At 38.2% G+C, this 18,830-nt stretch overlaps 1 protein-coding gene across 1 annotated transcript in view; it reads left to right on the top strand.

Annotated features, from left to right (window-relative positions):
* The window catches only part of UGCG (UDP-glucose ceramide glucosyltransferase), a gene marked incomplete in the record, with an annotated part of 42,288 nt that extends 35,302 nt beyond the window's left edge, over positions 1-6,986 (top strand). The window contains 4 exon segments of the mRNA XM_015819210.1: positions 584-762; positions 2,097-2,183; positions 4,023-4,212; positions 5,607-6,986. Of these exon segments, the coding sequence (XP_015674696.1) occupies positions 584-762; positions 2,097-2,183; positions 4,023-4,212; positions 5,607-5,777 (627 nt within the window).
* Between the last annotated feature and the right edge of the window lie 11,844 nt (positions 6,987-18,830).

The following is an 18,830-nucleotide window of genomic DNA, read 5'->3' as shown; positions in this document are numbered from 1 at the left end:
ATCATATATAATACAAAAAATAGTTTATTGTTATTGGATTAAAAAATAGCATTGGAGCAAAATATTTGTTGCATCCCTGTATTCCTTCTCCCGTTTTTCCCCCTTTTATTGCTATACCCCATAATTTCTATTGTACTTAAACTGAAAAGTGGCAATATAGATAAATTCATAGAACTGCTTTATGTTCTGGGCTCATTTCGTAGGTAGATGAATATTTATCCATTGATATATGTTCACTAACAGAAGTAGTGACAAAGTACTCTTAAGAACTTCAGTTTTAAGATAATCTACAGTCAGATCAATACAGAAACAACAGCAATCTTCATTTGGAGATTACAATTTTCATTAAATAATGAAATAATGACTGCATAATGACAAAGTTCTTTTCTATACAAGATGAGCAAGATGTTACAAATGGCTGGAAAAATCCAAGGAAACTGAAACATTTATTGCATATTTTCACAAGACTGTGTTACCTCTGGTATATTTGTGCAGGCAGATATTTAAAAATCTATGGCAAGTGTTAAATGTAATAATAAGGGACGCTACAGGACCATCACTTTGGCATGTTTTTTTTTTAAAGGTATATTTTGGTACTTCCCATCCAAGGACATATATTTCTGCACATATGACTGCCTTTAAATGTGTGACAGGGATGTCTTGCTTGATGAGAAAAGATGTTTTGGACCAAGCTGGAGGACTTATAGCTTTTGCACAGTATATTGCTGAAGATTACTTTATGGCTAAAGCAATAGCTGACAGGTATGATGATAATGTTCTCAGGAAAAGTTCACCTATAATGTTTATCATAATCTGCCATGTTTTTACTTGTTTGTATAGTAGAGTTCTGGAACACACTTAAACTGGTTCATCTTCTGTCATCTTCAGAATTTTTTCCCATCAAAATGAAGTTACAAATAGGAAGTTCCTTTTTTTTTATGCTAAGGCCAAGCTATCATAATTTATTTTCTGTACAGAGTTATATTATTTTCACATAATTATTTACATCACCTAGCTAAAGCTCTCCTACATCTGAGAGGAATTTGTCTCATTTATCTTTCAAAAAAATTTGAAACTTTATTCAGGTTTTTCCAGTTAACAGGATGATTAAAAGAAATAAGCAATTATGATACTGGGCCTGTGCTTTTATCATGCAGTGTCTATATATTTTGATTATATTTGTTTATTTTATTTATTAAACAAATTTATATGGCCACTCAGCCTTCAGAAGAAACTCTGGAAAGCAAATAAAAACACAATACAATAGAAACCATTCAAAATATCAAACAATGAATAATATTGAAGGCCCAGGAAACATGCTTATCCTGCTAGATGAAGTGGGATGGGCAGAATTGGTTATAGATGGTCCTGCCACGTAGTGCTTTAAAGGTGACAGACAGCACTCTGAATTGATCATATTTGTATTCTAAAAGTGAGTGATCTGGAGTTAATCACAAGGTAAGAGAAAAATTGAAATTTCAGTCATAACCTATACAAATGCAATTAAGAGCCAAGCTATATGGTTATAGAATTACACTATGCAGCTCAAGAGGAAATGTGACTTCAAACTTTAAGATGCGACTTACTTGCCTCACCATATAAACTATATGAAATTTAGAAAAGTTACATGTTAAACAGAAAACTTTTTCTTGACATGGTATTTCAGTTATAGTGCTTAAGGCAGGGGTGTCAAACTGACGGCCCACAGGCCGGAAACGTCATGCCGAAACGCCGCCCACCCCATTGCCGGCAATGGGAAAAAAATCGTGATATGTCGTCTGTGCAGTGTACTGCAACACTCAAACTGTGGGGACCGAATTCCTTATAAATTTGACACGGATATCTAAAAAAAATCAATCTCGACGGGATGGGTCAAACACTCTCGTGATCTTTACATTCTATCCCGAAGTACGTGTTAGCAAGATCAATTAAACATATTGTACCGAAAATCCCAGTTTAGATCTCGAGACACTGTCAAGTTATGAAGTATTTAAAAAGCAAACTCAATTAGTGTTTACCTTTCCAATGTTAGAAAAATGGCTAACCAACATTCTTCAACATTAGATTATTTATCTTGGTTATATTCCTTCTTTCAGAGGTTGGAAATTTCAAATGGCTACACAAGTTGCAATGCAAAACTCTGGCTGTTATTCAATTTCACAGTTTCAGTCCAGAATGATAAGGTAAAAAAAATACCCGACTTTTTATTATCTCATTTATTGATCCCTTCAACTTTGTGTATGTTTTGGAGAAGTTCCAATCAAACCTAATGAAATATATAGTTCTATTTATTCTTCTTTTTCTATTCAATCAATAGTGTGGATTTTTGACAGTTTATTCTGACAGTTTATTTATTATTATTATTTATATTTTGTGATTAAATTTGTGGCAGCCACATATTAATAAATATTTCATTTTCTGAAATGTTCTCTATTGTGTTTGATTTTGTAATTAATAACTAGACTCAGGAGTTTGGCTTTCAAGTCATGTCAGATGAAACTGGACTTTATATGCACTACTAATACAGTGCCCAGCTGCATGCCAGTCATAATTAATTTAGGCAAATCATCTTTGTTTCATATAGAGAAATGTAGAAAGAGTTTAGGCATAAAGGATATCTATTCTTTTATTATTTTTTTTAACTAAAATCTTGAGATTCACTAAGTAAAGGCAGACACAAAATTATGCTGGGAATGAAACAAGATACAAAATGACCACTCAGAATACAAAACCAATTACTTTCTACATTGTAAGCTAAATACATAGTTATGTTGAATTTTGTTGGTATTATGTGAACTCGTAAATGAAAGGGGACACAATTACATCAAAGCAATGACTCCTCTGTTCTAAGTTGGTTCTTACTACATATGCATTTTAGTTTTTGAACATTTAAAAAGCAATCATGTGCGAGTCAGAGCCTAATAATTTTGACTGTACCTGGATGTGGTATTCGTCCTGGAGAAGTCTGGTTTCAGCAGATTGTCCTTGATAGTAATTCTGAAATCTATTTATGTGTTTGTTGTGCTAGAAATCACAATTAACTTCAGATTCATTTCTGGTTTATGTTGGTTCTAATACGGTAGATGACATTGTAGAGTTATTGCAAACTGCTCAGAGCTGGATCTGAAGTATTAAATGTGAAGGGTGTAGGGTTAGGATTTGGGTTAGATTTTCAGCAGGTAAATCATTCTTTATAGATCTATCACTTTATTATAGTCCTCTCTTTTCCCTCAAATTCAAGTCTACTGAGGTAACATTTATTAGATCTACATCTACCTATTTTCAGCTAGTATATTTTATTTAAGAAAAAATGCTGGCACTTGGTGAAAGTCCGGCTGTTAGTACAATATAATTCATAAAGTAAAATGAGTTAACTAGTTGTCAGCCTGAAAATGTTACCCTTGGATTCTAATTTCACTTGCTTTTTAATCCAGTGTTACTCTAATTCCAATTCTTGTAGTGCAGCACTGAGATCCATAGTATTGTGTAGTCTTCACTCCTGAGTAAGAATGAATAAAATTGCTGTCTTATCTTCGATGCTCAATAAGTAAAGAGTACCAGCTTTAAAAAATTCATTTTATACCAGATTTCCCCAGATTAGCAGAAGTCTTTTAAAACCTTGCACCAGTATTAAAGATAATACAGTAAATATAACAGCTAGTAGTTTTGTGTATACTACCTTTAACTGGAGATGCCCTATAAGTGGCTCATTCTGTTAGTTTTGGGAAAGAGGCTGGGTCAGTGGCTTTGAAAGTCTAATTATGAAAGAAGGTTTGTTTGAAAGCATTTTAGATATTTAAGGTTATCACATATCTGATTTACTCAATAAAAAACATAGCTAGTGATTTATCTCAAAAAGCCTGTAAGCTTTAAATAACTTCTCTGTTCGTCATGAAAACTAATGAACTGAAAACTGATTAACTTTCATTTATCAATTTCTGAAAGCAGAAATAGATATTGTTGTTATAAGAACAAGTGTTCCCCTGTTTAAATATATATATTTTTTAATTTCTTAAACATAGGTGGGCCAAACTACGGATTAACATGCTTCCAGCCACAATAATCTGTGAGCCAATCTCAGAATGCTTTGTTGCGAGTTTGATTATTGGATGGGCAGTTCATCACGTGTTCAGATGGGACATAATGGTGTTTTTTATGTGTCATTGTTTGGCATGGTTTATATTTGACTACATTCAACTCAGGGCTGTCCAGGTAGGTTGTACTGAATGACGACTCGGATATAATAGAGATTCTTTTGCAAATTAATTACCATGCTTTTTTGTATGAATATTTTATTTGCACGAATATTGAAGACACCTAGGTTTTTGCTTAATTCCTTTTCTTTCTTATGTTGTCTGTTTTTTTTCCCCCACCCCCAAAATGTGGAGAGTTAAAAATCTCTGAAACAGAGAAGGAATGTCATAAAAAGTGACAGTGGGGGTTAGGTGTCTGACATCTGGGTGGGGAATTTAAATAAACAATGCCACAATGATTAATTTTGCATGTACTGATAACACTGTAGAAACAAGGCTATGTAGTTCCTTCAGCATGTCCCTCTGAGTCTGTAAGGTGAAGCTGGCATAGTAGAATTGTCTTCTGGTGATCCATATATGTACCCAGAAGACCTTGAGGAAGCAGTGTACTTTTTGGCAGTTACAGGTAGCCGTTGAATTGGAACCATTTGTTTCGTTGCAGGGGTCCTCAAACTTGGCCACTTTGCTGGCTTGGGGAATTCTGGGAGTTGAAGTTCACAAGTCTTAAAGTGGCCAAGTTTGAGGACCCCTGGTTTAGTGACTATTCAAAGTTACAGTGGTACTGAAAAAAAGTGACTTAAAACTGGTTCTCACACTAAACAGTCACAACATCCCCACAGTCACATCAACATTCAGACATGTGGCAACCAGCATAATCATCATTTGCAATCATTCGAGCTGGTTTCTGAGAAGCAAAGTCAATAGAGGAAGCCAGATTCACTTAACAACTGACACAGCACAGAGCACTGACACAGACATCCCTTAAACGTTGCTGAAGATGTTACCTAGCCTGGTAACGAAATGTCCAGAAACCAACCCACAAGCTCAGAGAATGAGCCTTCACCCTCATCACTTAACAACTGCATGATTCACTAACAACTGCAGTGATTTGTTTAACAACATGGCAAAAAGGTAGTAAAGTCAGGCACGACTCCGTTAACAAGTGCCTTGTTAGCGGTGGAAATTCTGGTCCCAATTGTGACTACCTGTATTTGGCCTCTTTGTACCTCAAATCTAGAGCAGTTCTTGTGAAGCACCACGATCTATGCCATGTTTTCAGGATACTAATTTATCTATATAAAATTAAAAGTGTTTTTATTCATACTTTTATTAAAGGTCCCATAGAGCCTTTAGTTTCTATTTAACTGGGTTTAGAATAGTTGTTTCTTAAAAATATGAGCTACGGATTCACTTGGAGTACTAGAAATAATAGTTAAAAAGTAATTCCTAAGCTACTTACTTTTTTCTGCATCTTATGGTAATCTTTTTTTAATTTAAGCTTATTAAGTAAATATTTAATTTAGTTGGTGAAATTGTTACTAATTGTGAACTTCTGTTCATATAATCCCCCAGGGCGGTACTCTGTGTTTTTCAAAACTTGACTATGCAGTAGCATGGTTCATCAGAGAATCCATGACGATATACATTTTCCTCTCAGCTTTGTGGGATCCTACTATTAGCTGGAGGACAGGACGCTACAGATTACGCTGTGGAGGCACTGCAGAGGAGATCCTCGATGTATAGCCACAGCTTTGTGACTGTATTTCAAGAAAAGAAAAAAAGAGAAAGTATTACAAATTATGTTTCTATAAATGCTTTTAAAAGATCTACCTTCAATAGTTTTATTACCTGTATGTTTTCATATCTGTTCCCTAATTTATTTTGCATGGCACTTGCATCTGTGAAAAAAAAAAAGATACATCTGTAGTCTTGGCCAAATGGTACCTTGTTTTTATGTACAAAATCAAATCAAGAGGATTGGTTCCAGGATTCATTTTTCTTAGGAATGTTCTGCAGCAAATTCTACAAATAGCATCTTTCAGTATAGCAAAAGCTACTCTCTATTAATCAAAGGACATAATCTACTGGGAATAAATTCTGCATAGGTCCACTGAAAATCTGTGGGATGTATGCAAAGCACAGCTATACGTTTGTCCCAAATGGTCTTCTGGTCATTGAACTGCATCCACTAAAAGGCTAACAATGTAATACAATAGTGGTTAGCTTTGGAAAGTACAAGTGGTGGGGCACAAGGAGAGAAGCTTTTTAGATGATCTATGCCTACCTCTTGCAGTTGCTGCACAGCAAATATGAAAAGGTAACTCGGCCTTAGGAATAGCAGAATGTGTATCTCTGGGTATATACAGATTAAATTATTTTGGTCTCTGCAGTGAGCCAGAAGTTTGATGTGGAACACGGGAAGAATTAGTGCTTCAATGGGGGGCATCTTTTGGCCAACTCTAACTGGTTCTGTCTTGAACCATTTTAATCACTGTGCTGTAATTAGCCTAGCTAATCTTCTCCATTCCCATTCTGACTTTTTTAAAGGGGTGTTTTTGTTTCTCTGTAAGTGAACATTTGATAGTTATGGGGAGAGGGGATGCATTTCAGAAACATTTCACATATGAACTATTTTCTTACTGTCTTCTTAAGAATGTAACTCCATGAAGCAGGTATTTATTATCTTTTTTTAAGTGGGCATCTTTCTGTCTACACTAGTCATCCTTAAGTATCGAATTGCAATAGATGTCAGTATATTAAAAGGCAAGATGATTTTGCTATTACTGATTTGAACTTGTAAGCTTTAATTATCAACTGGATCTTCTTTTGGATTTTTTTCCTTCTATTAATCTGGTCTTTCAATTGGGTTTTTGTATTCAAGCTGTAATTGCTAAGAGAAAAAAAATAGGTAATAACCAATTTGTAAATGCATGCTGTTTCTCTCTCCCCACCCCCACCCCTTTTACTCAGTTTGTTCTCCCACCCATTATTGGATTGCTCTTAACATGGTGAACTGGACTTGTTTAAATGTGACTTTGATCACAAAGCAAATTGAGAGGGGCACTGCATTAAGCCTTTTGTTTTCTTTTGTATTTGTACTTATGTTGCTTCCCCCCACCCAAAAAAAAAAACCCTGTGGGCATGGCATGTTATCACCATAAAGGACATTTGCAAAATGCATTGCCAGCAAGACAGCTATAAGTCCTAGGTTGTGACACTTCTGTGATAAAGAGCAAAATTTGTAGCATATTAGCAATAATTATGAGTATTTATGGAATTGGATGTTTTTCCAATTTACTGAGCCAGTGCATTTAATTGTCTGGTATACACACAGTGTAAAGTAATAGGGTGCGTGTTTAAGCATGCACATTTTTGTGTGCAGACAAATCCTATGAAACATTCCCCAGAGCTTTGTTTGCCTTATGACATTACAGAAATTGTTTTGAAGGGCATCTTTTTCCTTGAACAAAGGCTTTTAATGCATGTTTCATTCTTTACATGTGAATCAGGAAGAGCTGCTTCCTGAGGAAGGTTGCATATTGCAAACTAGTCTGGTTATGAGCCATTCCAGTTGTGTTTTTATCATGTTTGTTGTTATCACTGATACCTAGCTTAATTTTGCTTATGATGTTGGTATATTTCTCTTTGTTTTATGAAGTTTGGTTGATGCCATCCATTGCACTGCTAAAGTGAAGCTTAGCTGACTTGGCTTGATGCTGATCATCATATGCAGTGTAATACAAAAACCAAAAAGGCTGGACAGACTTCAGTGTGTGTGTGTGTGTGTGTGTGTGTGTGTGTGTACATATGTGGGTGAGAGAGACCTATGAAGAACTATGTAAGAGAAGTGTGTGTGTGCGTGTGTGCATGCATTAGTGAAACCTTTATGACTTAAAGGGAACTGATGCTTCACCTTAATATACAACTTAATTTCTTGTATAAGAAATCTAGGTTGATTTGGGAAAAAAACCTTTAAAATATTGTAAGAGGGCACTGTGACAGAACAGAGCAATGGTTCAAAATGCTTAATCTCAAATTGTCTGTCAACATGTTAAGAATACCATGTTTATTTAAGATTGATTGTCTTGTTTTGTTTAAAAATAAATTTTGAATACAATCACATGTTTTGAGAAAATGCTTTTATTTATTGCTTTTATTTTCATGTAATATCCTGTGAATGTTTCTCATATAGAGATCAGTGCTTTTCATCTTGTAATGTTTTTACCATTCTCATTTCTATAAAAATGCACTCAATAAGTACATCAAATATGATCTTAATTAAAGTTTATCTGGATGTATATTTGTGTGTATGTACACACACACGCGCGCGCACACACAACTGTCTCTAAAATATAGACAAACATTTACAGCTGGAGATGTGTAAATGTTATTTACAATCAGTCATTTACAATCAGTCAGAAATGTGTAAGTTATTTATTTGTTTAATACATTTTTATACTTCCAGGGTGTTAATGGATCTGCCTGACTTACAAAGGTAGAATAAAAATGTCAATTAAAACAATATTAAAAGCATATTAGATATAAACCACACAGTTAAATAAATGTTTTAAGTTCACTCAAAAAAACTGCTAACAAGGAAAGGGTTTACTTCAACTTGACTGGCACTTGGTTCCATAATATAGACTCTACCATGGAACAAAACAGAAACGATCCTTTCAGACAAATTTTATCTACAGCAGGACCAGAAAGTGGTACCCCGTTCATGAGCGTAGATATGACAAGGCAGGAGGAAGCCAACCTATTTTTGTGCTTAGGTCATGAATGGATTCATACACCATTGTGAACACTTTGAATTGGGCTTGGAAGACAAGTGGAGCTTTTTGAACATAGAAATGATTTAGGGCCTTAGGTACCACTCATCAGCAGAGATGCATTCTGGATCAGTTGTAATTCCTGGTACATTTTTGAATATGAATATATTGCAATAATCCAGCTTTAAGATAATCAGTGCATGAGTTGTGGAAGATAAATACAGTATCTCTTCTCTAAGTACGGATATACAGTTGGTTAGTTCATGATGATAAAATATCTTCTTGGCCATGGATGTTACACATGGAGATTCACATTTTAATTCCTTAAGGCATGGAATTTTGCATTCCAGGCTGCAAAACTTTGGTGCTGAAAAACTCTGATCGGATGCATCTCTTCATAGCATTTCACCTGATCAGCCTTCTTGTGCCACTACTAGTTCTGCATTTCTCACAGTTCTGCCTGTTCTTTGGACCGTGGATGTTTAAACTTATCTTTCTTTGAGATACTGTAGATGGTGGATTATTCAGCCAGCCAGCATAGGCCTTATTCTTGGTCCAGAGGGCTACTGAAACGGTCTCATGGTTTTCATTAAACTCTTCGTGGTGCATCTGGCTTTTCAAATTGAGTACACTTGATGCAGTCTGTGTAATGACATCTTTAAGCTATGTCCACTTTTCAAAACAGGCCCTACAAGTGGTAGGTTGCCAGAGGGTTTTTCATTAAATATATCTTGAACACGTTAAACTTGGCCTGGATCTTGGAGTCTGCTGATGTTGAATGATGTTCTGGCAGCCCTTGGTTCCTTACAATGTAATGGGACTATGTGCAGGTTGAGGACTGACTAGACCAGCCTGTGATATATCCAGTACTCAGCACCATGCATGGGCTAAGTGATGATGACATCTTTAAGGACATGCTGACATACTGTGACATGGTCAAGTAGGTGGTGATACTTGGACCTGGGATGTATCCAGGTTGTTTTGTACTTGTTTGCAAGTCTGAAAATATATTAGTAATGCTCAGGTTGTACTCAGCACACTTGCTCAGAAGCAGCAAGCCATTACTATTTAGTTTTCCCTCCCCATGCCTCCCATGGTCATCTGATCAAAATTTGACCATAAATCCCTTGCAACTTTCAGGTGTTTATGACCCTCACAGTGTCCCACAGTCACATGATCACCATTTGCAGACTTCACAATTGGCTTCCCACAGGGTCAATGGAGAAGCCAGCATTAAAATGGCAAATTTCAGTCACAGGATGCCTCACTTAATGACCATGGTTGATTTGCTTAATGACTGCAATGAAAAACAATGGAAGTTCAGTGTAGCCATAAGACATTTTGCTTAATAACCGCCAAATATTTTTTTGGCATGGATGTTACCATGTTTCTAGCATAACCTCAAGTGTGATGCTTTACCTTTCTATATCTAATAAATAAATAAGGATAATAAATGGGAATTATTATAATTTAATAATTATATTACACAAAGGAAAATACAATAAAGGATTGTCTTTATTCAATACATCTGGTAGTGCCAACTCTTTTTTTTTCCCTGCAAAAGTGAACAAACTACGGTGACAGGAGATTAAAAACCTGTGTTGACTGAGATTATGCTTTGAGTGTCAGGGTCACAATTTAGGTATATCCTTAGTGTCAACAATGGGTACCTTGATTTAATCAGTTGGCTGAAACCAACATTTAAAATTCATGGGACAACTGCATCATTTTCTGAAGATACCATGTCTGGCCACAGACATTCATCAGGAGTGTTTAAGTTCTTTGTTACAGTCTCATAATATAACCTTTTCTTCTATGATAGTTTTATAGTCCTTTGTAAGAACAATTCAGGCACTGATACCAAATATAGAGCCGGCAAAACCTATATAATTTGGAATGATCTATTGAGAGATTGACATAAGTTTGTGATTTTTGACTCACACATTTTGATATATTTGTTGGGAACACTTCTGTAATTCTGTTTCATGGGTTTCTCCAGTAATTCTGTTTCATGGGTTTCTCCAGTCTTACAGCAGCTGTGTAGGACAGATGTTTGTGTTTAGTCATCGATGCTGTTTGGGGCACCAGCTGTGCATAGACTGGAAAGCCACTGCCTCTGCAGGGCTCTTCACATCCAAGAGGTTGGAAGAATATTTATTTCCAGGGGCAGAAGTGTGTGAAAACCTCTGACAAGGGAAGGCTGGAGTGTTAGCAATTTCTTCTTTCCTGTGGGGGGAAAAAACACTTCTTTCTCATATGGAATGGTTCAGTTTAAAGAAATGTTCCCTAAAATGTTCACTGAGCGTAATTTTTTTCTGAGGTTTAATGTTGCTTTTTGACTGAATGTTTTATGAATATTGTCATATCTCATGTTCTGGGTGAATGCCACATGCTTTCACTTTTTTGTTTTCATAACAGATGTAAACTTTCACTCTTCTCCAAGCTGGTGTCCTCCAGATGTGTTAGGACAGTGGTTCTCAACCTGTGGGTCGGGACCCCATTTGGGGTCGATTGACCATTTCATGGGGGTCGCCAAGCAAGGCGTTCCGCCATTTTCTTTGTCCGCCATTTTTCCCCCTTTTCCAGCGGGTGCCTTACCTCCCTTGGACTGGGCCAGCTGGTAGTCAGCCTGCTCTGTCTCTGCCGCTTGCCAGCTACGCCTCGGCCGGCGCAGGGGGGCAGAACCATGCGTGGCGCTCCTGGGCAGGGAAAGTCCTCGACGACCGGTTGGGTAGTCCTCGACTTACTACCGGTTTAGTCCTCGACTTACGACCGGTTGGGGTCGCGGCATTAAAAAGGTTGAGAACCACTGTGTTAGGACTATAAAGTCCATGTCAACAGTACTGTCTGAGAATTGCGGTCCCACTAGATTTGGAAGGGTGTCAGATTAGCAAATGCCAATCTAAAATTATTTTCTCAGTTTGGAAGGTGAGGAGGAATGTTACTGCAAAGGCCACTTCATGCTGTTTATTCCATCCATTTCTTTTTTGCTATGCCAAGCCCACTGCCCTACACTTTAACCCAGGGGTTTTCAAACGGCCCTTTTATGATTCATGGACCTCAACTCCCAGAATTCCTCAGCCAGGCTGAGGAACTCTGGGAGTTGAAGTCCACGAGTCATAAAAGGGCCGAGTTTGAAGGCCCCTGCTTTAACCCATGAGTTTGCCTTCCAATCCATACAATGATCCAAAAGACATTGTGGTTTAACGTCACCATGAAACCAAAATTATTTCCCTTGGGCTTTATGGAACGGAATTAGAAAAGAAATGGGGGAAATTAATCTTGTATATGGAAACTGGCAAGATTACTGTATGCAAAAAGTTGGAAAAGCAATGAAATACAGTAGAACATTGGATTATAAAATTAATTGAACTTGCAGAAATGGCTAAACTGACTGGTTTTCTCTGTTGTCAGAGAAAAACAACAACCAAGACTGGAAATCTTATATGGACTTTGTTGAAAGAAGAAAAGATTGAATGGATGATTTCTTGATTTGGGGATTAAAAATGTCCAAAGATGATGGGGAAAAGAATAAGATTTGTGTTTGTGAGAGAGAGAGAGAGGGAGAAGGAGAGAAGGAAGGGAGAGAGTGTGTGTATGGAATATACATGAAACAAATCCTGAACTTGCCTTCCAGCTAAACTAGAGATTTGCATAGCTGTGTAATTCAACTGTGAATCATGCTGAATATTATTATGGATTGGATATCATGGTATATATTACACATTTCAAATTAGATCTTCCATGCATCTGCAGCAATGTTCCATCATTAGCCATTTGAAATCCTTTTGGCGGGACCTTTGATTTCTTTAATGGAGAGTTGGTACCATAAATAAAATAATAAAAATTAAAACTTTGCACTGTGCAAAATGAGAAGGAAGGAAGGAAGGAAGGAAGGAAGGAAGGAAAGGAAGGAAGGAAGGAAGGAAGGAAGGAAGGAATTAGAAGCAAGAAAGTTGGAAGTGAAGACATTGGAGAGAAGCTACTGTAATACTCTAATGTTGCCAGCTGCAGGAAAAAAAAAGATGTGTAGGAAAGGAAAACGGGTTGGCTCAAGATCAAGAATTCTTAGCTGTTGTGCAAGTTTGCTTCCAACTGCATGGCGTAGGCCAGTGTTTCTCAACCTTGACAATTTTAAGGCATGTGGACTTCAACTCCCAGAATTCCACAGCCAGCAAGGCTGGCTGTGGAATTCTGGGAGTTGAAGTCCACATGCCTTAAAATTGTCAAGGTTGAGAAACACTGGCGTAGGCCTTCCTGAATCTATGAACGGCATGCAAAAGTTGCTAATATTGGGCTACTGAACCCCAGGATTGAAGCTCTCTGCAGGGTAGCCTTGTGTAGATGGTTGATTTCCCAGAGCAGCTGGGAAATACCACCAAAACAGATACTGTCTAAATCAGTGCAGTGATGAACATTTCACTTGGACTGAAGTTCCGGCTTTTAGCAACAAAGCTGAAAGGTAATAATGTGAGAAAAAAAGGAAAGCTCTGAGTATGGAGTTTGGCCCTGGAGGGGAAAACAGTGCCACAAGCAGACAAAGAAACACATGTTTGAAAATGTGTGATGCTTTCAGACACCTTGGAGTTTCACAAGATTCAAACTACACAGAGGAGGAAATTTCTTAGAGTGATAATGTTTTGGGAGTGAAATGGACTGTATTGAATGAATGGGAATAATGAAATGTACCAGGGCTTTAAACCGGACCATTTTAAGATCCCTTTGACTGGGATTGTGACCGAGAAGTTCATTTTTTCCCCCTGAAATTTGCTTTGCTTGTATATCCCATAGGTGGACAACTGCTGTTAATTCAATTAATGCAGAGCACATACAGTTCTGAATTTTATATGCATTGGAAGACGTGAATATGCACATCAAGATTAGAAAATTTCTATCCCGGTCTCCTAAACTTCCTGTTTGCATAGCCTAAGGAGAACAAAGTGTATATTTTAGGTTAGTTGCTAGGAGGGGCCAGAAATTGCACATATAAATGTCATTATGCCTAAGTTTTAAATCTGACATGTTAAACAAAAACTCCGAAACAGGTGTCAATAGTGATGTGGATAAAAAAATTAAGATGGTGCAATTGAAATTCCACCCATTTTTAAATGTATGTGATGTGAATTCACATAAAAATTGGGCAAGGCTTGTCTCATATTGTCATGGATATTATCTTGATTCTTTTTAACCACACCTTTGAGGACACACTCAAACAGCATACACAATGTTGTCCTGATTTGTCTCCTTTGCCTTTCTCTGAGACAGTCGGTGTTGATGGGGAATGAGAGGTCTGATCCTGGACCCTTGCTTTGGGGGTGGGGGACCAGGTCCCTTAAGGCAGGGGTCCCCAACCTCGGCCACTTTATGACTTGTGGACTTCAACTCCCAGAATTCCTCAGCCAGCCATGCTGGCTGAGGAGTTGAAGTCCACAAGTCATAAAGTGGCTGAGGTTGGGGACCCCTGCCTTAAGGTTCGGTGCTTTCTTTGCTCCTGTTTAAACATCTACATTAAACTGTTGAGGGAGACCATCTATCACCATGGGTGAGCTATCATCAATAAGTTGAAGATGCTCAGTTGTATATCTCTGCCTGTGGTAAGTTAAATGATGCAGCAGTTGCCCTTTCTAGGTTCCTGGAAGTTGTTGAAGTCTGGACAGGGAGCAACAGCCTAAAACAGAGCCCTGTCAAGATGAGTGGTTTTGAATCTGGGGGTCTTTGGTTCTTGGACAGTTACCATCTTTGGTCATGGATGGGATTGCATCATCCCAGACAGACCGAGTGCATAATCTGGGATTTCTCTTGGACTCACAACTACAAGCAGATGGCAGTCGTAGCCAGGAGGGCCTTTGCACAGCTGTGTGTTATGTACCAGTTATGCCCTTTCCTGGACCAACAGGCTCTTCTTATAGTCACCCATGCCTTGGTCACCTCCTGTTTGGACTATTACAATGTGCTCTACATGGGGCTGATCTTGAGGAACATCTGGAAGCTTCAGTTGGCTCAAAATGCAGGCAGCCTACATGGCTTTGTGCAAGGCCAAATTTGTAAATGTGTCAGTTCTTTTGCCGGAGTGGCACTGGTTGCTGATTTGTTTCTGGGTGCAATTCCAGCTGCTGCTTATTGCCTTTAAAGGCCTTCATGGTTTGGAGTTATTTAACAGATTGCCTTTCCTCAATTACAACTACCTGGGCCACCAGAACAAGAAGACAGGGGATGCTCTGGGTCCCAGCCATTAAGTAAGTACATCTGTTGGGATCTAGGGGGAAAGGGCCTTCTGGATGGTGGCCCCCTCCCTTTGGAACATCATCCCCCCAGATATAGGATTGATCTCCGTCTTGTTGCTTTTTTTTGTAAGGCCTTGAAGACCTGGTTTTCTCAGTGGGTCTGAGGGCCCCATTCAAAGACAATTAAGTCGCTTGTTTGACTCTGTTGTCACCATCATAGTGTTGGGCATGGGATGGGATTTAAATTGTGAATTTTTAAATCCACTTTAACTCTGGCTTTTTAATGTTATATGCCACCCGGAGTCACTATGTGTGAGTTGGGTGGTTATATAAATTTGTTCAATAAATAAATTATAAAAGAAGGAGCAAAATTCCAAGCTAATCCAGCATCTAACTTCCAAAACTCCTGGGCAAGGCAAGCTACCTCACAGTTCTTGTTTAAGTCTTTGATAACATCAAAATATGTTATCCTCTTCCACAGATGTAGCATGAAGGAAACTGGAGGTTTCTTCATACCCAAGAAGCTCACGCCTACAATGTCCCTGTTTTTAAATGCAAGGAAATTGTAACTATTAATCTGGATTAAAAGCAAAGTACATTCATAGCATAATTATATTATCCAGTTAAGGAGATTAAATTAGGAGGGAGGAATATCTAAGGCTGATCATGAATTTAATCCTGGATTTTACACAGTAGATTCCTTCAAGTTGAGCTCAGTTCTGCGACTGTATGAACATGTTTATGGAGTTTTCAAGGCAGCAGTGTGGAATTGGGCTAAAATGAGGCTGGCCAGTTTGAAGGTTAAATTGTTTTGAACCTAGTCAGTGTAGTCAATCATCATTAGCTGTGTATTATGATCCTAGAAAATTGGGTAAATTCAGAAAACCGTGTAACCCTATTTCAAAACATAGCTACAGGCTATCTTTCAAGGACATTATTCCCTAAATCAGTGGTTCTCAACCTTTTTAATGCCGCGACCCCCAACCGGTCGTAAGTCGAGGACTAAATCGGTCGTAAGTCGAGGACTACCCAACCGGTCGTAAGTCGAGGACTTTCCCTGCCCGGGAGCACCGCGCATGCGTGGTTCCGCCCCCTGCGCCGGCCGAGGCGTAGCTGGCAAGCAGCAGAGACAGAGCAGGCCGACCACCAGCTGGCCCAGCTCAAGGGAGGTAAGGCACCCGCCGGAAAAGGGGAACAAAATGGCGGACAGCCTTGCTTGGTGACCCCCGTGAAATGGTCGATCGACCCCAAATGGGGTCGCAACCCATAGGTTGAGAACCGCTGCCCTAAATTATCCCATATCCTGCATTATAGTCTTCAGTTACAACAATATTAGCAAAGTAACTTTGTAAGTAGCTACTGGTCTTCCTACCACACTTCTAAAAATTAAAGAAAAATGTGTATGAATAGTTTTTAAAGAAGCAAATACAAAGCCAAGGAGATGCATCTTGAAGCTCCAGAGGGAACTTTCTATAAAAACCTGTTCCTGAAACTTCCCAAGCTCATCTTTGACTGCTGACACTCTAGAAAGCAGGCAGTCATTGCATGCCATAACATGATATTACAGAAAGTGATGAAAAGGTACTAAGTAATGCAAGGAGCTCAATACCTAAGTGCATTTTTGGCATGCCAATGAGCTTAATATAGGCATTATTAAGCTTACAATATTAAGTATTACAGTATTCAATCCTTACTTAAACTCTGATACCATTTTATAGGATCAGGAAAACACACAACTGGTTGAGCCTTCTGTAATACCTTTCCACCAAACATGAAAAGTGTTGTTTCATTAGTGTAATTCTGGCTAGTTCACGCTAACATCGTTCAGCTACAAGTGTACAAAATAATGTGGAGTTCTTTTTAAGTGGCTTTAGTGACTAGGGGTGACATGATAGCAGTGTTCCAATATCTCAGGGGCCGCCAGAAAGAAGAGGGGGGTGTCAACCTATTCTCCAAAGCCCCTGAGGGCAGGACAAGAAGCAACGGATGGAAACTAATCCAGGAGAGAAGCAACCTAGAACTAAAGAGAAATTTTCGGGCAGTTAGAACAATTAATCAGTAGAATGACTTGTCTCCAGAAGTTGTGGAGTGCTTCAACACTGGAGGTTTTTAAGAAGTGATTGGACATTAACATTGCATGTACTAACAGCAGCGAGGATTGTATTTGCTCAGCACTGGAAGAATGAAGAAACACCACTAGACGAAGAGATAATCAAGAAGATATTGGACTATGCTGAAACGGACAGACTTACATTGAGGATCAAAGAGAAAGAAAATACAGCATATTTTCAAACATGGAATTTATTTTATCAATGGTTGGAAAAAAGGGGTAAAGACTAAGAATGTAACTTGTATTATTAAGCAAACAAATTAACCCAGACAACACGATGTTTATTAAGCATTAATCAAATGTAATAATAGAAAATTAATAAAAAAAATTGTAAAAAAAGAAGAAGAGGTGATTGGACAACAATTTGTTTGAAATGGTATAGGGCAGGGGTCTGTAACCTTGACAACTTTAAGACTTGTGGACTTCAGCTCCCAGAATTCCTCAGCCAGCTATGCTGAAGTCCACAAGTCTTAAAGAGGCTAAAGCATATAAGGAACGGTTGCTGGAATTGGGTATGTCTAGTTTAATGCAGAGAAGGACGAGGGGGGACACGATAGCAGTATTCCAATATCTCAGGGGCTGCCACAAAGAAGGGGGAGTCAAGCTATTTTCCAAGGCGCCTGAAGGCAGGACAAGAAGCAACGGATGGAAACTAAGCAAGGAGAGAAGCAACCTAGAACTAAGGAGAAACTTCCTGACAGTTAGAACAATTAACCAGTGGAACAACCTGCCTCCAGAAGCGGTGAATGCTCCAACACTGGAAGTCTTTAAGAAGAGACTGGACAGCCATTTGTCCAAAATGGTATAGGGTTTCCTGCCTGAGCAGGGGGTTGGACTAGATGATCTCCAAGGTCCCTTCCAACTTTACTATTATTATTATTATTATTATTATTATTATTATTATTATTATTATTATTATTATTATTATTATTATTATTATTATTATTATTATTATGTTGTCAAGGTTGCAGACCCCTGGTATACAGTATCCTTCTTGAGCTGGGGGTTGGATTAGAAGACCTCCAAGTCTTCCGACTTTATTATTCTGTTATATTCTGTTAGAGTTAGTTTAAAAATAGTTGTTAGGTACAAGGAATCAGAATGACAGTGTGAGAATGATCAGAACTTCTTTATTGTTGCCTACCTATTTACAAGAATCTCATCAGACTGACTATATTATCTTGGGAACAGCCAGATAAAGGTTTCGGGAATTCTGAAGGGGGAGTCTAGCTTCCTATGTCTTCCTTCCCTGTAAGAACTCTAAGCACACCTGTCTTTTCACTCATTCCCCCCCCAAGCTGGAGATTCCATCACATCAATGGACTTCCAGAATTTGGACCAGTATAACTCCCTTCCTCCACCTTAGGCAGCATTATTAATAACAAGGGATGTCCCAGTGACACTTTTCCAAAAGGCAACTGGACTTTCTTGGTTTTTTTCTCTTGTTTCATTTCTCATCCAAGAAGCTTCTTGAGTTTGTTTTCAAGGAAAACATTTTCAAGAAAAACAAAACAGAACAAGAAAGTCCAGTTGCTTTTTGGAAAAATACCTTTCGGACAACCATGACCTGAATGAGTTTCCATAGACAACAGGAAGGGATGTTGGGAGCTGTAATTCATTAACATCTAAAGGTTTGTACCCTTCCCACCACTCCTCTACAGGTTGATTGAAATCTAACCATGGGCGTAGC

The sequence above is a fragment of the Protobothrops mucrosquamatus genome, unplaced genomic scaffold (assembly GCF_001527695.2).
Source record: "Protobothrops mucrosquamatus isolate PMUCROS unplaced genomic scaffold, P.Mucros_1.0 scaffold874, whole genome shotgun sequence".
NCBI classification, from domain to species: Eukaryota; Metazoa; Chordata; class Lepidosauria; order Squamata; family Viperidae; genus Protobothrops; species Protobothrops mucrosquamatus.
This window is presented reverse-complemented; position numbering and strand designations above follow the sequence as displayed.